General features: G+C 35.0%; 1 protein-coding gene and 2 long non-coding RNA genes across 5 annotated transcripts in view; 2 read left to right on the top strand and 1 right to left on the bottom strand.

Annotated features, from left to right (window-relative positions):
* Positions 1–22,899, top strand: part of LOC311093548 (CD209 antigen-like protein 2) — a 51,823-nt gene that overhangs the window by 13,249 nt on the left and 15,675 nt on the right. Inside the window, exon 1 of one of the 3 annotated variants that reach the window (XM_084131033.1) lies at positions 16,235–16,356. The exons of the other annotated variants lie outside the window; for them this stretch is intronic. Coding sequence (XP_083987159.1) covers positions 16,281–16,356 — 76 coding nt within the window. The 5' untranslated portion in view covers positions 16,235–16,280. Of the gene's footprint in view, positions 1–16,234; positions 16,357–22,899 lie in introns of those variants that run through there. 3 annotated transcript variants of the gene reach the window in all.
* LOC311093165 lies at positions 6,963–10,259 on the bottom strand. Its single transcript, XR_014608372.1, has 3 exons — positions 10,081–10,259; positions 7,928–7,960; positions 6,963–7,080 (listed from the first exon to the last, which is right to left on the bottom strand). It is a non-coding gene; the product is annotated as an uncharacterized lncRNA (long non-coding RNA).
* LOC311094164 lies at positions 17,578–22,065 on the top strand. Its single transcript, XR_014608583.1, has 5 exons — positions 17,578–17,644; positions 17,877–17,908; positions 18,070–18,299; positions 18,741–18,905; positions 21,582–22,065. It is a non-coding gene; the product is annotated as an uncharacterized lncRNA (long non-coding RNA).

Genomic DNA, 22,899 nt, shown 5'->3' with positions numbered 1-22,899 from the left:
TAAAGTATAAAAGTAAAAGTAACACGCCACAGGGGCCTATAGTGCACTACCCCACCTCCTCAAAAAAAAAAAAAAAAAAGAAAAAAAAATCTAAAGGCCATAATGACTATAATGTTATATTAAAATGTTAATGTTGAAAAATTTGGGATTCACTAGGCTACCTGTTTCAGCCGCATATATGCCCATTGAAAATTAACACATTTTAGTACAATGTGAATACATTAAAGAACCATATGTGTACTACTTAGCATTAACATGTGTTTTTATCTCATTAAAACAAAATAACGATGATACAATAAAATGAAAAATAAATAAATAAATTTTCCAGGAAAACAGATCAAATCAGGGCAATAATTAAGGAGAATTAGCAAATATGACTAAAATGTCCTGGTGGACACTTTCCAAATGGCAATCAAGAAGTGAACCGATGACTTTAACCCTCGGAAGTATTAAGTCAGATTAAGCATAGAGCTAAAGTAATATTGAAACTAAATTATAATAAATAAAGTGAACTTCACTGGAGCGCTGAAAAGACATACACACATTATACGCTCTATGGTGTTTTAAGCCCCCAATGGCTCCTTAGAGGCAGCTAACCCTACCCTCGCTGCCTGGAAGGCGCCGTTCGCCCACATGCACCGTTGGATTCCTTCGTTGGGCCAATGGGTGGTCTTTACAAAGTGGTGAAGAGCCCTCTGTGATTCTCCAGATTGCGAGTGTCTTTTCAGCAAAATATTGGAACTTGCAACAAGTAAGAGGTTTGATCTCCTTCTCTTTCTTCAGCCATTGTGGTAAGTAAATTATTTTTGCCTTTTTAGAAACTGTTGAGGGAAAACTCAGACGCACCTCAGTTAGACTGGAGAACGCAACATCTTGCGAATTAGATAAAATACCAGATACCAGGGACATGATAGCGGCAGCGTCGATGAGAAAAGATATCTCTTGCTTTAACTTTAAATACCTCCTTGTTTGCCCACGCAACAAGAGATGAAAACTAAATTGGAATAACTTCATTCAAATTTTATTCTGGTACTCAACAGAGAGCTGTAAACTTAAAACTTAAATTCTGAGGTGAATGTTGTTACATTTGATTATTTGCTTTGCTGCAACAACATTGCAATAATGAAAATAATGGTCACACTAATTTGTGAAAAAAAAATCTTGTGATTTGATAAGCTAAAAGATAACAAGTAAAAATGTCTTATTTGAATCCTTTGTGTGTGATGTGTAAAGTTGGACAAAACAGTGCAACGAAATTAGAATATTTCAAAAGAAATGATCTGAGAAAGTGATCTCTCAGTCCTAGAGAACAGCTGCTATGCAGAAGTCCTAGAGACTGAAATTTGGAAAAATACTTAATTTTAAAACTAATGCACATAATGACAATTATTGTGTCACTAAGAGGCTTGTAGCCAGGCATGAAAGTTTATCCCATTCAGAGGACATGCACAGCTTGTCCTTGTCTCATGAGAGAATTTAGATAAAGAACAATATGAATTACATCAAATTAATCACTATTCAGGCCAAAATTATTCACATCATGCAAATCTATAATACATCATTCACCTTTATACATATAGGAAAAGGGAAATTATTTTAATAATTTATTTTCAATCATTTTGCAGCATTACAGTCTTGTCAGTTTCCTATATGTAAACACTGTGCTGTGCATAGAACGTGCATGGCTATGATCACACATCAATTGGTTTAAATTCCACATATCAAATCTAATTGAGACCTACTCATCAATACATCTGGTCTTTGGACAAAATGTTTATTATGTCCAGTCATCAGCGTTATTGCAAACCAGGAGGGCCCCCTAGTTTCCAACAAATGACTAATGACAATAAAAAATGATCTAAACAGTTAGATCTAAAATGCAAGCATTTCTGTTGGTCAACTATACAATTCCCAGTCAGACCTGCACTATTGAGTGTTACTTAGCCTGTACATCAAATGCACAGAGGATGATTACAAAGTTAAACTAGAGAATTTAAATCTCTGTTTCTGTACATTTCATCCTCTAATTGAACGTATTATAACCTTTTCAGGCCAATAAAAATTCACTCTTAGCTCATGGAAATATAATGTGAAATAGTAAACTGTTCCAGAGTTTTATGACCCTCAACAGCAAAGGCTCGTTCTCCTCTTTGTTTGACTAAACTCCAGTCATATACTAAGAGTTATATTTCCATGAGCTAAGAGTGAATTTTTATTGGCCTGGCCTTACACATAGACATCAATGACTGTATTTAAATGAATGAATGTTAATGTAAATGTATCAGTTTCTGTGGTTGATTAAAAAGATCCTGATAGGCCTTTACTTGCCTAACAGTTGAACTTCTGAACTGGACACACAGTCACAACTTAGGGGATCCAAAGATATATATATATATATATATACAGAGAGATAAAGGATAGATAGCATGCCTATAAAACAGAGGGTTTCTTTCTAGAAGTTGCACATCCTGAATAACCTTCGTGTTCTTCACATCCTGAATAACCTTCACAGCTGAAGATGCGTCTGTTCGTCGTCTCGATGATTCCTGGCATTCTGGAGAATTCAGTCTCAATGAATCAGAATCGCTACAGAATAATCTGTCAAAAATATAACAACAAAAACAGATTTGCAACTCTCTACGACACAACAAATAAGATCCCGATATTCTCAGCTTACAAATATACTGGACATGCAGGGAAACGACCTAAACATCCTAAATGGAGGAAAGAGCCACAGGTGAGGTTGCAATTTCCTTTTTTTTTTTTTTTTTTTTTTTTCAATTGTTTTAGAAAAAAAATCCATTATTGTCTCTTTTTTTCTTTGTCAATTATCTTTTCTTTATAGCTTAAAGATTCAGAACAGGCTGTGGACAGAGACTATCTGAACAACAAAATGAATGTGAATGGTGGACACTTGTTTCCCTGCTGTCATGCAGCTGATCAAGACACTGTCAAATCTACATTCACACTGACCAATGCTGTGCCGCAGTACATAACCTTTAACGGTGGCAGCTGGAGCCGCATGGAGCAAACAGTTAAAGAGATCATGAACTGCCGTGATGAAAATATTCCTGGGAATATCTTGGCCTATGTGTTGACAGGAGCTGTGCCGAACACTAAAACAGATTTATTAAGATTTATTGAATGACAGAGTCAACATTCCCTCACACATGTGGACAGTGTTCTGCTGCTATAACAGTACGAGCAAAAAATATGTGTCTCAAGCTCACTGGGCTGAAAACATAGATGAGAACATAAAGGAAAAGAAATCTATCAGTGTGAAGAACCTGAAGGAATTAGAGGACTTTCTGAAGAGCAAATAATAATAAAGAAAGCTCACTGTTTAACGGTGACTGTCTGGATCTTTTAAAAGCAGATGTTAGTCCACCTCCAGAAGCGGAGGCTTGTGATGAGCCAGATAAGGAATAATCGTGGTCCACCATTAAAATTTACCAGCAGTATTTTGGGCCAGGACATGTGGCTAGTTTATCTAAATGTAGAGTTGGTATGAAATAAAAAGAGTATAACAGATTTCTGTTATTAACTCTGACCCTGTAATTTCTTTGACAACTTTAAAGCCATACAAATAAATGCTTTCAAATCATGCAAACTAATACTTGTGTCTACAGCTTTATTTATGTGTTGTTGAACATGTCACATCATCCGTCTTAGTGTTTTTGGGATAATATAGACATAGAAATATTGGCAATTATTTGCAAAAGACACAGATCAGGTCACAAAAGAACACTTGGGCTTAGGACAATTCTAAGAAGTGACTCCAAAGGCCATAAGATATATGTTGCAGCGCTTGTGGTGTGAAGGAACTCACACATCCACAGTATGTGGATTCAGGTTTAGATGTGTGAACATCAGTGTTAAAGGCCATCATCTTTGCTGCTATTTTGAGAATAGAGGCTGACTGAACTGCAAGACTTTTTTTGGAACTAAAGTTTGCTTTAGAAAAGCATTTATGTTTCTACAACCACTTCAGTTTTATCTGTCAAAAATATAGTTCCAAAGAAAAAGACTCAAAAGAGGTTCAAGATATACGTTTGCAACTCTCTATGACACAACAAATATTATTTGTAATTTAATTGTACATTTAATTATTAATGTACATCATGTGTTAAATTTTTTGATTACATTTTTTAACACAACGGTTGTGTTTTTCATCAACCATATTTGTGTTAAAACAACCCAGCATTTTTTTTTAGTATAACTAAGATTTGTGTGCTATAACTAAAGGAATACTGTAAATGTAATGTGTGCTACTCTTTTGAGGCCATATTATAGATTTGTGTGAAAAACAGAATGGAATTAAATCACTAATAATCTGATAATTTTGTATTTTTAGACCATGCAACTTTTGCCTGATCTGTCACTTTGTATTTCTCTGTTCTTTTCTCCACAATACTTCCCTAATGAAATGTCTTCTGTCTGCTGTATTGACGGCTCTAGTATGATACATTGTTTGTGAAGTTCCTAATTTGTAAGTTACTTTAATGATAAAAGAGTGTCACCTAATGAATAAATGATATGATTTTGTATTACTCCATCTAGTCTGATATTGGTATGATTGTGTGAGACATCTGAAGAGATGAAAACAGGGAAAAAGTCTTTTAGAAACATAAAGAACAACACAGCAGTAATATATCTGTCTGTAGTCTTAATACACCATTATGTTATATTATGTTACACATAACTATTTATTTTATTTTCTTAAAAAGTTGCTGGTTGGTTTCATAAAAATCTGCTGAATCGTTTTAAATTATTTCAGTCTTTTTACAGCCCTAACATTGAGGTCTAGGTTTAACAAAACAAAGCAATGTTGGTTTGTTCACCCTAAGATGGTAATGCTCATCATTTACTCACCCTGGTGTTGTTATAATGCAGTATATTGTTCTTTCTTTTTCAGACCCTCATGCTCGTGCTCGTCTATTTACATCTATATATGGCAGTGAATAATTACCAGCATCAAGCTTTAAAAAAGGATACAAAAGTATCACAGAATGATCCTATGCAACATGTGTCATGTATGAACTTATATACTATACATATACTGAAGTGCAATATTGTCCAATCCAAATGTGACACAATGTGGCTTGAAATTATGTTGAAATTTATTTTAAAAGGTTTCAAAACTGCAGCAGCAAAATCTAAATGCCAACAATATGAGATTTTGTGCTTAATGTTGGGGGTTGTAAATCTATAGTAATCAGCCTCATTCTTCACTTTTGGAGAACACAAACATATAATTATACCTTATTTTTTAGAGGTAGTCAAACATGTAGTTGCCCGATTTGTTAGTCAGACTCAAAACTTCATTACTTCCAGTCTGTATTAAAGGACAAATCCAGTGAAAAATGAACCTGGGCTTAATTAACACATGGTTACCGACTAATCTATTCACGAACGCCGTGCTACGTTAGATTTCACAAACGTAATTCCTATCGACGGCGTTCGTGGCTCGATTAGTCGAGACTGTTTTCCAAGATGGATCCTGCATGTCAACGCGTAATGTACTGTCTTTATAAAGTATCTTCTTATTAAACTGTCTGTGCACTTACAAAGTTCTCAATGCTTCGGTTTGTATGTAAGGACCCTCATTATGTTACCGTGTTAGTGTGAGGCTATTTTGAGCCTTGTTAGTGGTATTAACTAGCGATTTATTTGTACTTTTCTGTGCCCCATATACTAGTGTTATGAGCTAATCTGTTTTTAGAGCTAAAACTCTATACATTCGATTTTCATGAAAACGCATCGCAGGGAACGATCGACTCGGTAACCATGTGTTAATTAACCCCAGGTTCATTTTTCACTGGATTTGTCCTTTAATAAGGATGACATTGAATGTGACTTCCTTATTCTGAACAAACTCGAGCAGCACTCAAGTCTCAGCGGACACGTCTTCTGTCAGGCTCATGAAATGGATTCAATCTATCAAAATTCTGATTTCATACTTTCACCAGTTGCTTCAGATGAAAACTGCTCTCAGCACGAAGGTAAGGGTGGAATGTTTTCAGTATGCATTTGTTTCTATTTTAAGGATAAAAGGTGCCTGAACTGAAGAAACCTTTTGGTTCACTAATAGTTCTTCACTTTGCCACACCAGCGGAACCGTCTGTAGATCCTCTAGGCACCCCTTAAAAAGGGGCAGTTCTCTGAAGAACCACACAGGTTTCCTGAGGAACTCTTATACAAGGCACTGTGTGGAACAGTTTTGGGTGCCTCCAGGAACCAAAAAAATGTTGTTACTATGGTTATCATTAACTTCTATTATAATAAACAAACTGAACCAAATACAAAATAAGAATTGTTTATTACATATTTTAAATCCATTTTAAAACATACACTTCCATACACTTGGGAAAAAAGCTAGTAATAGATTAATATCAATGAATAAACACAAAAAAAAAATAGTAAAACACATAAGCAACATGAATAATCAACCATGTATGTGCAATAGGCTATACAAGAAAAGGCATCTCAACAAAATGCATGGAAACACGTTCCATTTAATAAATCAATGTAAAAAAAAAAAAAAATTAACATTTTGACTACCCCAATTAAAAATGTGCACCTTCACTTAACTTGTTAAGCTTAAACGACTACATATTTACGTCTAATAGACAGGCAATATGGGTCTAGGCTAAAACAAGTCTGATTTTGGGCTGTCAGTGAAAATCTAATAGACGTCTAACCATAGCCCAAGAATAGACTAGTCATCAATTACACTACATATATATGTAATAGACAACAAAATGAGGCATAAGGATTCTTTTCACTCAAATATAACAGGTTCTCATAAATGAAAATCCATCCAAACTAATTGATTATAAAGGGATTTATTTAGAACAATTATATTAACAACTTAGACAACATTCAAACATAAAAATGAACAAATAAAATATTGGAAAATATGTAAAACAACTTAAGATACTAGAATGTTTAAGAATGAATTGTTAGCTTTATATCCATAACCACCACCCCCTGCTCTCCCTGGTGCTTGTTTAAAATGACCAGAAATTGCATTTTTTATTTCCCATTCAGTCGCCGAAGGAAAGTTGGTCATCACTGCGTCTGCCAAATGAGAATAAGAAAAAAATTATTGCTCAAGAAAAGCATTGCTGACAATCATTTTTAACTAATTACAGTCATTCACTTTTGCTAGGATGCACACTAGAGCTGGCCAATATAGAGTTAACGGAATATAGATTGAGACTATATAATTTATATCAATATAGACAATAATTTATATCAATATTATTCATAAATTAATATCAATAATTGAAAATTTTTTCCTGCATAATGGTGATGCACTAATTATATACACACACACATATATATATATACATATATACATACATACATATACATATATACATATATACATATACATATACATATATATATATATATATATATATATATATATATACACACATACATATATTTTAGGGGTGTAACGATACACGTATTGAGCCATTCTGTACGAGGCTTTCGGTTCGATTTCAGTACGGATTTTTAAACAGAACTGTTCGTTAGATAATTTTTACTGCTGACCAAAATTTTTTAATTACAAATGTAGGCATGTCAAAAAGCGCGCTCAAATGTAAGAGAAATCATAACAAATCGTGACAACAATCGTGCTCTTTCAGGTAGTGACCATATAGACCTGCATTATATGACTGACTGACAGACAAGAACAGTTTGACTTAAAAATATCAAAATTGAAACTACTTCAGAAACAAAGACACCTACATCTTGGATTCCCTTAAGGTAAGCTAAAACATGCCAAAATTTAATTTCGAAGTGAACTATCCCTATAAATCATTCTTTATCACTTACTCATAACTCTAATGAACATAAAAAAGATACTTATAGGGGTAGTTCACTTTAAAAAAAAATCATGTAAGCATTTACTCACTTTCACTTGGTTCCAAACCTGTATGGCTTTCTTCTGTTGAACACACACAAAAAATATATATTTTGAAGAACGTTGGTAACAAGACATTTAATGGTAGTCAGTGACAAGTGTTCTGTATATTCAATTGCTGTACTTTGTTGACTGATTGCTGGATAATTTGCAATAAACAGTGTCTTTAAATCAAATAAAGTGGATTACATCACTCCAGTTCTGAGGTTTTTACACTGGCTATCTGTCTGTCAAAGAATTTATATCAAAATACTACAGCTGGTTATTAAATTAATTAACATTTTAAGGCCAAAGTAAATTTATAATCTTCTGATGCATTATGAACCATCCAGAGCAGACCTCTCAGGTCATCTGGGACAGTAGCCAGCTACTTTTATATCAAATTTAAGTCAAAATTATAAGTCAAAACAAAACATGGAGAAGCAGCATTCAGTTTTTATGCACCATATCTGAAACAAATTCACTGAAAACTGAATGTATGCTGCATATTTTAATTCTTTTAAATCAAGTTTAAAGACTTTACTGTTTGCCACTACCTTTTATTAATCAGAAAGGAAAAATATTTTTTTATAATTTCTTTCTTTTTTATATGTTGCTGTTAAGTTTTATGTAAAGTATACTTTGAAAATTTGCATTAAATCAAAAACTATTATTTCTTACTCTAATCTAAAAACAAAAATATATTGGTATCTTTAATAATAATAAAAATTAGTAATGATAATATATCATAGTTTCATGCTTACCACCTTGAATTTAGATACATTTTAGATTAAAGCTCCAATATGTAGGAATTTTGTAATAAAATTTCCGAAAATAACTTGGACAGTGTGATATATTTCCTCCAGTTGTGTACTTACAATATCTCAAAAGTCTCCAAAGATTTTTTATTTCAGAGAATTTCCGATTTTAAATAACTGGCCGTCCCGGAAAAGAAATGTCGCGCCTCAGTGACGCAATGTCCGCTCTATCCTTTTTTTCCGGTGTGGACCATGTGATAGGATATTCCACCACACCGGATTTTTATTTTTTTACAACAACTTTATTGAGTTTTTTTTTTCTTATCACAATAAACAATAAAGACGTCTGACAAAGAATAAAAAAGAATAAAATAAAAAATATGACCCACCACACCGGAACATCACATGGTCAAATGCGGAAGTGGTGGTTATAGCGTTATTGCCATAGACTGTATGGTTATAGGTGTTATGGATCACGATTACTCTTTGGCGAGTATTGAAGTGCCAACAAAACGAAAGCGTCCATATTCGGATACACGCGGAGTCACGGACTGTGTGACAAACGGAGGAATAAAACCCGGATAAATATCGGCAGGCGTTTTCGAGATGGAGAGAGCTGCGCGACTATCTTGGACTTGACAGAGACTCTGCTCTCGCGAGTGTATTGATAGACAGGTAAGACATGCAACTGTCAATAATAGCACTTAGAAACAAAGTTATATTGCTCTTTGTACTTCGGTAAGGCTTTTTATCACGTGTGGTGACCGAGATTATGGCAGTACAATTAAATACAATCGGATATGTTGTTAAAAATATATATTTAGTCATTACTTGCAAATGTTCGTTCAAATTTACTTTTAGATATTGGTTTGAACACGTTAAACAACACGGCATTAACCATAAAAACTTAAAACTGCACAACATAAACCAAACAAATCATTTGACAAATAGCTGTATGTTGTAACGGGATAATATAGCATAACATTTCACGTTCCTTGCAGTTCATTAATTATGATGACATAAAATAATACGATCAGATCAGACATACAGGTAATACAAAAACGAATAAATTACCTCATCCGTGATCATGATTCATTAATTCCATTTAGATACATTGCTATGGTGAAAACGCATTAAAAACGACATCTCCCATCGTCACCTCCTTCATAGCGTCATCAAGCTTCGCCTTTGTTATTGTTGGAAACTGCGCCCTCTTGTGGTCAAATACCAAAGTTACATACTGGAGCTTTAAGGGCACACAGTTGCAATAACACGTGCAGTAAACGTTAACTTGTTGGAGAAAAATAGTACTCTGCAATGGTAATGTTAAAATGTCACGGTTTCTACACATTATAACAACTAACTAATTTAAACAATGAACATAACAAAAATAACACGCATACTTACAAGATCGAAGTAGAAATTTGAAGGTTTTCAGAGTGTCGCTCGCCCGTTGCTCTCCGACAGCTGCCTCGTGTAAAATAAAATTGAAAATGGAGGAAATGTGTATCGCGAGATCTGGCTAAAGTGACCTAGTCGCGCAATGCCAGTAGTCCCAGTAGTCATGTCTCAGTAGTGTTTCGATTGTGCCATCTAGCGGTTGAGAAATGCCATTGCATTTGATTTAATTTGAAATGATAGACAGTCATATCGTAGATTGTGTATGTTATGTTTATGTGTGACAGCAGGGCCGTCGCTAGTGGGGTGAAAGGTGGTGACAATTATAGCAGAATAAAATCCAGCAGTTATACTATATAGGCCCCTGTTGTGTGAATAATTCTAATATTTATATTAGTTGTCTGAGATTTAAATAAAAAACACGAAAACATGCAATTTGGTTAAATATTTTTTCAAAATATTCCCTTACCTCCCTATAAATGGTTTAGTCCGATCTAAAGTATTTATTAATTATTCAGTCAGTGACAAACATCAGATCGACCCAATAAAATTGTAAGTCCCGCCCCAGCTCGTGAACAGAACCAGAGTTGAGGCGGCAGTGCCTGAAGTTAACGATGAACTTGGTGGAAGAGCAGAAGATAAGATTGACTGAAAAAGTCGGGAAAAGAAAACATAACTTAGGGCACCAGAAATGCTATGAAAAGAATGAGAGGGAGGCCAGGAGAGTTGTTGTATCCCAGTCGATCAAGACGTTCTTTGAAGACAGGTTGTATTGTTATTTCGCTGGAAATAAGAAAACTACCGTCTAGCCTGTCGGGTAGGCTAGGCTACTCACTCTCATTATCGATGCGCACCACAATCGACCGAATGATTACGTGTTCAAAATCCCTGTCTTTTTACACTATTGTAAATAGAGTTAAAAAATTGCCACGAGTCACGACGCATTGCATTATGCACCTAACCTGCCGGATGATGATGTATTTATTAGCCTACATCAATAAAACACGAATGCACTTGAATGAATAAATTTTAGCTTTATTTAATAATATTATCTTTATTAAAAAATTAAAAAATAAATGAGGTTATTTTTTAAATTTGACTGCATTCTTGTCATTCTTGTATAAATGTTTACTTTTTGATTTATGAATTATAACAGACTGTTTCCCTGATGGGGGAAAAAACATTATTTTGCTGTTACTTTTTTTAAATTGGTTTTATTATTATTTAACTATTTCTTTTTATTAGTTGTAATTTTTATATAAATTTAACTTTTAAAATAAAGGTTTTACAACAACATCACCTTCTTCTGTTATACTGTATGTGGGCCTCCATGCTCATCTGTTGTACAGTATATGATATTGGTGGAGGGTGGTGGGGGCCCACATCAATATTTTTTTCAGGGGGCCCCGAATCCTCTAGCTACGGCCCTGTGTGACAGCAAACATTAAGCTGTGTGAGCGAAAACATTTTTAAGACTAATATTCTTATACTAGCTCGCTGGTCTGAATCAGGGCTATAGCCAAGCCGTACGTAGACCAGATTGCTTTGATTTCGTCAAGTGGGCTAAAGCAGACCGCATATAGCCCGTCCAATTCGGAGCTAAATAGTGACTACAGATCGACCATGTCGTGAAATGGCACATTTAACCTTGTAGATACCAATGCGAACGTGATGAAATATCAACCATTTCATGCACTGCCTGGCAAAAAAACTACAATTAATAAGTTTTGACTAAAAGTGGGCTACAATAGCCGGGTCTGAATACGAGCTAAATCGTGGCTACGCACAGCCTACACACATAACATGTAAAATAAAGCAAACCAAACAACTTGTAATCACAGTTGACTTTGCTTACATGATGGAATATCATACATCTCACAAGTTATTTTGGAAAAAAAATACATTTATCCAGATTAAATGTTATTTGGGCTAAAAGTGGGTTACACATAGCCGGACTATATCGGGTCTATATTTAACCGAGACGTTGAAATGACGGCTATTGCTTGCTGGGACGCCACTTCCGACGCATAAGTTGTGATTTATAAAAACAAACTTGACGGGAAAATGTGCGCACCTGCACGCAAACTCTGAACCATGCGAACGAACGTTTTGGAGATGGAGAAGTTTGGCCACACCGCTGGTGAGCTGGAGTTAAATGTCTTTTTGGTCTCTTTTAGACAGAAAATCTAAAGAGAATTAAACATATACAGAAAGATAACACATATAATTTCACTCACCAAGCCTGTCACTTGAAGCAAATATCCATCCCTTCTTAAATGTCCGCGTCAGCGAGCGCGTTGGGCCGTTTAGTGAAACTGACGCAAATAACAGTTTAAATAAATAAAATAATTATTTAAACTATGTTTTACTTATTATATAAACATTTAGATTAAATATGCCATTCAAATTAATGGAGTTAAACACTTAAACATGAAATCATTACTGAGAAGTTACAACATTTTTTATATTCAAATTAAAATATAAATAAATCATTATTTTATTTATTTAAACTGTTATTTGCGTCAGTATTACTAAACGGTCAACGCGCTCGCTGGCGCGGACATTTAAGAAGGGATGGATATTGGATAGTGACAGGCTTGGTGAGTGAAATTATATTTGTATTATCTTTCTGTATATGTTTAATTTTCTTTAGATTTTCTGTTCTGTTTCTTTAGAGTTTATTTTTATAAATATATATTTTATAAATCACAACTTATGCGTCGGAAGTGGCAAACACTGTAAAAATTAAAGGTGCCTGGAGGCACCTTTTGGGGTTCTTCACTTTGCCACACCGGCGGAACCGTCTGTAGATCCTCTAGGCACCCCTTAAAAAGGGGTGGTTCTCTGAGGTGGAAATGGCTTCATAAGTCTTACAACACAAACCATAACACATGGTTTTAGGGACATTCATTGATTATTTTTAGGATCTTTTCTGGGACATTTTTGGAGCTTAACCATTTTTACATAAATTGTTGCATTGAATTGAACTAGACAAGTGTACATAAGAATGGTTTCATGAATTATTTACACAATTTTTTTCTGCTTGTGTTTCATGCAGTGAAATTGAACGGTGACAGGGGTTGCATTATGCCTGAGATCTGCTTTTGGGGTCCACAGACAGAAAGTCAAACAGGTTTGGAACATCACAAGGCTGAGGAAATTATTTAAATTTCACAACTATCACTTTAATAACCTTACTAACAGTAATTTTTTTACTTTGCAGGGATCTCGGTAAGCTGAAATACAAGTTTGAATAAGAATAAAAATCCTCCTGTCTTTTATAATTGATTGCATTTTATGTTGCAGTGAGTAAAGGTGTGTCACATTTGTGAATTTCGTGAAATTACACAGGCAAAAAGGTCCATTGACCATTTTCAGCAGTGTAACAATGTAATGTATGAAGCACCACACAAAATTGCTGATCGTGTGGATTCTTATTGAAATGACTGAATTCACCAGTGAACATTCATAGAACAACAGATAATTTTACTGCACCTTAAAGGGTTAGTTCACCCAAAAATGAAAATGATGTCATTAATGACTCACCCTCATGTCGTTCCAAGCCCGTAAGACCTCCGTTCATCTTCGGAATACAGTTTAAGATATTTTAGATTTAGTCCGAGAGCTTTCTGTTCCTCCATTGAAAGTCAATGGACGGTATACTGTTCACGTCCAGAAAGGCAATACAGACATCATCAAAGTAGTCCATGTGACATCAGTGGCTCAATCTTAAGTTCACGTAGTGTAATAGCGTAGCGCGTCTGTGTTGTACGTCACACGCATCACACATGACCAGCGTCGGCCAATAGTGAGCCTACGTGTGACGTACAACACAGACGCGCTACGCTATTACACTACGTGAACTCACTCGAGACCCAGATAGAAGGAAATGAATAGTGGAATAAAGTCGTTATTTTTGTTTACTTTTTGCGCACAAAAAGTATTCTCGTCGCTTGATAAACTTAAGATTGAGCCACTGATGTCACATGGACTACTTTGATGATGTCTGTATTGCCTTTCTGGACGTGAACAGTATACCGTCCATTGACTTTCAATGGAGGGACAGAAAGCTCTCGGACTAAATCTAAAATATCTTAAACTGTGTTCCGAAGATGAACGGAGGTCTTACGGGCTTGGAACGACATGAGGGTGAGTCATTAATGACATCATTTTCATTTTTGGGTGAACTAACCCTTTAACTCTGTTCAAATGGAAAATGTTTTCTGCTTGTTGTGACATAAGGAATACTGTTTCCGGGTCGAAGCCTCTACTTCTACTTCCTTTATCTTGTTTCTAGATATTGAGAATACTCAACAACCATTTATGGGAACTGTTGATTCAAGTCACACATTTAAGCTTTTCAAAAGCCATTGTGTACATTACAGTCTCCAGTCTCACGGCATCCCAGACTTCAACATTTTATGATTCAAAATAGCTGAATAACTAAACCTGAGATTTCGGAATAGAGATAAAGGTTAGGATCATATTTTCAGGAATATTACAGAACAATGAGTGCATATTAGCACTGTTTGTTGTTTGTTTTTGGCATCTGAGAGAGCTTTTGGACTTGGAAACAGTACGCCTCTTTCAGGGCCTGTTTTGTGCGTACGCAACGGTTATAAATGAGGCCCCAGGTCACAAAAGAACACTAGGGTAACACAATTCTAAGAAGTGACTCCAAATGCCGTAAGATAGGCCTATATGTTGCAGCGCTTGTAGTGGTGTGAAGGAACTCACACATCTGCAGTCTGTGGATTCACAGGTTTAGATGTGTGAACATCAGTGTTAAAGACCATCATCTTTGCTGCTAAGCTATTTTGAGAATAGAGGCTGACTGAACTGTTAGACGTTTTCTTGGAACTAAAGTTTGCTTTAGAAAAGCATTTACATTTCTACAGCCACTTCAGTTTTATCTGTCAAAAATATAGTTCCAAAGAAAAAGACTCCAAAAATGAAGGTTCAAGATATACGTTTGCAACTCTCTATGACACAACAAATATTATCCCCGTTTTCACAGCTTAAATATACTAAGGAAGAAAAACAATTCAAAAGACCAAGAATTCCATAGATGGTTGAGCCTCAGGTGATGATTTTCAAGCTGTACTTAATATTTTATAGAATAGAATTAAATCACTAATAATTTTATAATTTAGCATTTTTAGACCATGCAACTTTTGCCTGTTCTGTCACTTTGTATTTCTCTGTTCTTTTCTCCACAATACTTCCATCATGAAATGTCTTCTGTCTGCTGTATTGACAGCTCTAGTATGATACATTGCTTGTGAAGTTCCTAATTTGTAAGTTACTTTAATGATAAAAGAGTGTAATAAATGAATAAATGATGTGATATTTTATTACTGCATCTAGTCTGATATTGGTATGATTGTGTGAGACATCTGAAGAGATGAAAACAGGGAAAAGTCTTGTAGAAACATAAAGAACAACACAGCAGTAATATATCTGTCTGTAGTCTTTATATACCATTATGTTATATTATGTTACAGAAAACTAAAAATCTGCTGACTCGTTTTCAATTATTTCAGTCTTTTTACAGCCCTAACATTGAGGTCTAGGTTTAACAAAACAAAGCAAAGTTGGTTTGTTCACCCTAAAATGAAAATGCTGATCATTTACTCACCCTGGTGTTGTTATAATGCAGTATATTGTTCTTTCTTTTTCAGACCACAGCATATATTTTTTTTTAATGTTCAGCTTGTGCTCATCTATCTATATGGCAGTGAATAATTACCAGCATCAAGCTTTAAAAAAAAAGATACAAAAGTATCACAGAATGATCCTATGCAGCATGTGTCATGTATGAACTTATATACTATACATATACTGAACTGCAGTATTGTCCAATCCACAATGTGGCTTGAAATTATGTTAAAAATTATTTTAAAAGGTTTAAAAATCTGCTGCAGCAAAATCTAAATGCCAACAATATGAGATTTTGTGCTTAATGTTGGGGGTTGTAAATCTATAGTAATCAGCCTCATTCTTCACTTTTGGAGAACACAAACATATAATTATACCTTATTTTTTAGAGGTAGTCAAACATGTTGTTGCCCAATTTGTTTGTCAGACTCATAACTTCATTACTTCCAGTCTGTATTAATAAGGATGATGTTGTATGTGACTTCCTTATTCTGAACAAACTCGAGCAGCACTCAAGTCTCGGCGGACACGTCTTCTGTCAGGCTCATGAAATGGATCCAATCTATGAAAATACTGATTTCAAACTTTCACCAGTTGCTTCGGGTGAAAACTGCTCTCGACACAAAGGTAAGGGTGGAATGTTTTTAGTATGCATTTGTTTCTATTTTAAGGATAAAAGGTGCCTGAAGGAACCTTTTGGGGTTCTTCACTTTGCCACACCGGCGAAACCGTCTGTAGATCCTCTAGGCATCCTTTAAAAAGGGGCAGTTCTCTGAGGAACCACACAGGTTTCCAGAGGAACTCTTATATAAGGCACTGTGTGGAACAGTTTTGGGTGCCTCCAGGAAACAAAAATGGTGTTACTATGGTTATCATTAACTTCTATTATGATTAACAAACTAAACCAAATACAAAATAAGAATTGTTTATTACATATTTTAGATCCATTTTAATACATACACTTCCATGCACTTGGTAAAAAAGCTAGTAATAGATTAATATCAATGAATACACAAAAAAAAAAGTATAGTACATAAGCAACATGAATAATCAACCATGTATATACGAGGATCACTGAAGCGATGACAGCAGAGGAATAGCAGCAGTTTCGTGATAGAATAAAACTTTTCTCCTCCTGCTTCTTCTTCTTCTTATTCTTCTTATTATTTATGGTTGTCGTTTAAGGTTTAAATTAATCAATACAATATACTAAATAAATGTAAGCTCAAACTTAAATATAAACACTTGATCCATTAATACTAACGCTTTCTTTTCTCTTCTACTCTTCTACTATATCTTTTATAAATAAATAAATGTATACTGCATTAGACTAAACTGGGAAGGGTCACAGCATATTGTTGTCCTATTGTTAGTTTAACTGCTTCTATTGCTCTCCTTATTCCTACACTGTAAAACTTTACTGTAAATTTACAGCGAATTTCCTACAGAATTGTACTGTATTTCCATAATACAGTATTAGGCTGTATATTTTACAGAACTGCTGTAAATATACAGCACATTTCTGTTTTCAACCCGATAAATTCGTAATACAGTATCATACTGTAAAAGCACTGCATTGTGGGATTGATTTCTTTCCGCGCTCAATTCAGTTCAAATGTGACGCGAACCGACAGTACAGGCAAACTTGATTTGTCAGCGGGATTCAACTGAACAGAATAATCATTCCTGTTAACAAGATAAACGTGTCTGCGAATCTGTGAGCAATTTTTAAGCTTTTGTGAGCTTCGGTTCGTGTTTCAAACATTAATTGCCTGTGACGCAGCAGAAAATGGGCGACATTAACGTGCTACATGAAGAAGGATGGAAGAAGTTGTCATCTGAATAACCTGCGCCTGTGACGATTATTGGGATTTAGAGTTTGAGAAGATGGAAAATTGTTTAACTGAGTGATACGGTAAGCCAATATATTTTGTTTTTTTGCGTTCGCATTTCTACATTGTTTTCACAAATGCTTATTTGGTTTGATTTTGCGATCGCGGTTTTCTACCGCGGCCGCGCAAACAATTCACTCTGTTCCATCCGTTTACCAAGTAACGTTAACGTTAACTTCGATATTTCACATAATAGGCAACATATGCCATGTTATTTGCATGACCTGCTTTTGATATATATATTTTTCGTTTCAGGCTTTGTAATCTGATGACAGTACAGTGCTAATGTAAGTGCTTTTAAGTAGTGAACAGGTTTTAGTCTAACGTTATGTGGTAAAAAAAAAAAATGCTGTCAAATGCTGTCAGTTCTGTGATCGTGCTTTTGAATCGTTGCAGAATTTTGCTAGCACAAGAAAATCCATGTTCCTAATGCTGTTTTCAAATGTAGTATTCCTGATTGCCATGCCATGGTCCTACAATTCAAAGAGAAGTTAGACGGTGTTATCCTTCAAGCAGATAAGTAGATGATATTCAACAAATCTCATTAATCTGTAATATGTTTTATGTTTTGGTTCTGTTGATCATGGTTGTGCTGTTCTTTTAAAAAATTGTTTCAGGAATTTGCAACCTGATGTCCAGCAATCTACATTTGCCAGAGAGTCCACGCCTTATTTCTTGGTATGTAAAGATTAAAGGGGTACTTTAAACCTTAAATTAAAAACCATCATTTACTCACCCCACTGCAAAATATGTTTTTCTTAATTAGTGTTTTTTTCTTGTTTCCAGCCCAGATATCTAAAATTCTTACATGAAGAAGCATTTAATTGACAAGTAAAAATTGTCTTGTTTTCTGAAAGAATAAGTAAAAATTTAGTGAGTTTATGCTTAAAACAAGCAAAATAATATGGCAGTGCGTTTTAGTGTTCTAACTCTAATCGATTTTTAGGTTTAATTTATTTTTAGGTTCGATTTTTAGGTTTAATTTTTAGGTGAAAATTTTAATTTATAGAACTATGAATAGATAGACAACTACATCTAACCACAGTGGAACCCACAATAGTTATTTTAATTATTAATATTATTTATTAATTCATTTTATTTTATTTTTTTCAATTACAGGTCAATCTCTAAGCAACCAGTGCTGGACATTACGTTTGTAAGGTCAAGGTGTGTGTGGAAAGGATCACAGCCTAACTTCATCACTGGCCTGGCAGCGCTGTTTGCCTCCTCCTATAACTTCAGCTTGCAGTACAGGAAGAGGCAGCACCTTGAGTTTGTTCAGAGGTTAGTCATTAGCATATTTGCCATTCATATAAATATTAGACTGAATTGTGACTTGTCTTGACAGTATTTATTAAGCTGACTACTGGTATGAACAATATGGCCCTGGTTTCCATACTGGGCTTAGCTTAAAGGGTTAGTTCACCCAAAAATGAAAATTATGTCATTAATGACTCACCCTCATGTCACTCCAAACCTGTAAGACCTCCGTTTCTCTTCTGAAGACATCATAAGATATTTTAGATTTATTCCGAGAGCTTTCTGTCCCTCCATTGTAAGTCAATGGACGTGTCACTGTTCACGTCCATAAAGGTAAAAAAGACATCATCAAAGTAGTCCATGTGACATCAGTGGGTCATTTAGAATGTTTTGAAGCATCGAAAGTACATTTTGGTCCAAAATTAACAAAAACTACGACTTTATTCAACATTGTATTCTCTTCCGGTCTGTTTTCCATCCGCGTTCACGAGTCCACATTGACGCTGCTGATGTAAGACGCTGCTGACGTGTTATCTGGTGCGTCAATGTGGACTCGTGAACGCGGATGGAAAACAGACCAGAAGAGAATTTTGGACCAAAATGTATATTCGATGCTTCAAAACATTCTAAATGACCCACTGATGTCACATGGACTACTTTGATGATGTCTTTATTACCTTTATGGACGTGAACAGTGACACGTCCATTGACTTACAATGGAGGGACAGAAAGCTCTCGGAATAAATCTAAAATATCTTAAAATGTCTTCAGAAGAGAAACGGAGGTCTTACGGGTTTGGAGTGACATGAGGGTGAGTCATTAATGACATAATTTTCATTTTTGGGTGAACTAACCCTTTAAGACAGGTCTAGGCCTTAATAAAATTAGGGTATTTAAGCAGCTTTTATAAAAATGTCTAATAAAAAAAAAACATTACTGGTGTGCATCTTGAGACAAAACAGTGGCAGTCACATATTTAAGATATGTCAGTGCAAGTTGTTTTCAGTTGAAGGATTAGTGAAAATTCTATCAATAATTACTCACCCTCATGTTGTTCCAAACCTGTAAGACCTTTGTTCATCTTCAGAACACAAATGAAGATATTTTTGATGAAATCTGAGAGGTTTCTGAACCAGCCATAGACAGAAACGTCTTTGCAACATTCAAGGCCCAGAAAGGTAGTAAAAACATTGTTTAAATAATCCATGTAACTACAGTGGTGCAATCTTAATATTATGAAGCGATGAGAATACCTTTTGTGCACAAAAAACCCCCAAAATAACGACATTCAATAAACTGTACTTTTTCACATCATTCTCCTACGCTGTTGACGTAGTGTAAACAGTGTCAAGTCACCTTCATTTATATAGCGCTTTTAACAATATAGATTGTTTCAAAGCAGCTTTACAGTGATAATAGGAAATTACAGTAACAGATTGTTTTGGCTTTACAGCAGCTCTAGAATAAAGTTATTAGATCGACTATTTTTGACTGTCAAAATGCAGGCGGACACAGCTTCCGTGAGTTGTTCAAAATCTTTATTTTTGGTAAACTCTGTGTACACAAACAATGTTCTCAATGCTGGAGTTCATGTGTAGAGCCCCTGGTGATACTTCGAGCACAGTTTTATGTTGTGTCGAGCCTCCTTAGTGTTTTAAAAAATAGCGATTTTTAATGCTATCATAGTCGTGCCCCAAGCACTCCCATTCAAAAGGCAATTTGACCGAAAACGAAAATACGGTCAAACTTAAAAGTGGCGTTTCCATCCTAATTATGCTTTTAAACGAAAGTTTGCCTCGGGTAGATTAACAAAAAGACCCTAGGTTGCATTTTGCCGAGAGTTATCCTTTAATACACTCCGGCCCACTCATCCTCACAAAACAGTGTAGGAGAATGACATGTAAAAGAAGAGATTATTCAACAATGTCGTTATTTTGGGGTTATTTTGCGCACAAAAAGTATTCTCGTCACTTCATAATATTAAGGTTGAACCACTGTAGTTATATGTTCTATTTACCAATGTTTTTACCACCTTTCTGGGCTTTGACAGTTGCAATGACATTGATGTCAATGGAGGGACAGAAACCTCCCAGATTTCATCAAAAATATCTTCATTTGTGTTCTGAAGATGAACGAAAGTCTTAAGGGTGAGCAATAATGACAATTTTCATTTTTGGGGGCAAACATGCATTTTAGTCTGGTAAATGTCATGTTTAACATTATCATGTAGTCATGTATGCAATAAACATTGGAAGGCTTGCAATTAAAGTTAAATTATTTCTGTCACAAAGGTTTGGGCTGGATTCTGGCAATGTGCGCTCTACATAAACAGAGTCTATGGCTGCCTTTCCACTGATACTCTGATGGGACCTGATGAGGGGATGATATTAAAAGTTGTAGAATAAAACTTTAAATCTGGCAACCCCACTTCCAAAAGTTTAGTTAGTTGACAGTGCACATGTAAACAGACACATTGAGTTGATGTATTTTAACCAGGGCAGAAAAAATATCAGTTATTGATCACAACATCCAACATTGCATTTTTTTTCATGTTGTTCAGTTTTAACCAAACAGATTAGTCGTTAAAACCGATATCTGTTTTTTATTTACACATCTTTTGTGCTGTCTCTCTCTGTCAAAATATATAAACTCAGTCCATAATATTCATTGTTTTTTTTTCCTTTCTTTTCTGCCTTTTAGACGATTTCCTGACATCAATCCTGAACGTGGATCAAAAACAAAGAAAGGACAAGTAACTTCAAAGAAAACCGGCCAGGTTGTGCAAAAAAAGTACACCACTGAAAGCCTACAGGTTTCCTCACTTCTGCGAAAACTTGAAGACTTTGAATGGGATTTCATTTGCACTTGTATGGACTTCAAAACAGAAACAGCAATTCACTGCCATTATAAAGCTTGGAAGAGCCAGGACATTTTGTAATATATCTCCGATTGTATTCGTCTGAAAGAAGAATGTCATATAGACCTAGGATGACTTGAGGGTGAGTAAATCATGAGCTAATTTAAATTTTTGGGTGAACTATCCCTTTAATTAAGTGCTAAGTGTTACCTGTTTGTTGTTAAGTGTTAAAATTGCATTTTATGTTTAAAACAAATTCAGCCAACATGTTCACATAAGGCAATTTTCTGATCTTTGCTTTTAACCAAAATAAATGTTTTAAAACCCAGAAAATGTTGTTTTCTTTTTCCTAGTGTGACTACTATACAATTTATTGCTGTAGACAAGTTTAATATTGTAAAAGTATGTGGTATATACTGTATTTGGTAATTACAGTGGAGTACTGTAAATGCTGTTTACTGTACTAGTTCTGTAAAAATACAGTATGTGGCTGGAAACCCAGCTGCCAGTATTTTACTGTAAATTTACAGTACAACGTTTTACAGTACAATACTGTAAATGCTGTTTACAGTACTAGTTCTGTAAAAATACAGTATGTGGCTGGCAACCCAGCTGCCAGTATTTTACTGTAAATTTACAGTGAAAAGTTTTACAGTGTAATTTCCCCCAAAGCACTTCGAGGTCTCATGGTAATGAAAAGGTGACTCCAGAACCTCTGAACTGAATACAAAGTGCTTAAAGGATCCCATAAGTTCCAGCAAGAACCGCAAAGATTGTCAATGCTCCTCCAGTAACCCTAGGAGAAAGAGCTTTGAGGCACTTAAATTACATTTTGAAGTTCATTGAGTATCCGACAGGATATTTGAGGCACCTTTAGTTTTTACGGTCTAGTTCCAGTATTTATTTTGCTTTAGTTCTCCCGGGCCTTAATTGTAGTTTCTCTTTTGATTTTGAATTTGTTGCTATCTCTTTTATTTATTTTTCTCTCTAGTTCCCTTCAAGGTTGCAGTCTTGTTTTTTAAGTTTGCAGCTCCAGTCATTTATTCCTAGAAATTATTTATTTTGCTTTCCTCTTGTTGGTGTAAGGGTGGATTCCTGCAGTGGTTCAGTCTGCAAGAAATGCCGAATGACTAAAGAAACGTTATTAGCAAGATGGTAGAA

This window comes from Abramis brama (assembly GCF_963993115.1).
Source record: "Abramis brama genome assembly, chromosome: 12".
Classification (NCBI taxonomy): Eukaryota; Metazoa; Chordata; class Actinopteri; order Cypriniformes; family Leuciscidae; genus Abramis; species Abramis brama.
The sequence above is the reverse complement of the archived record's forward strand: the minus strand, read 5'-3'. Positions and strand labels throughout refer to the sequence as shown.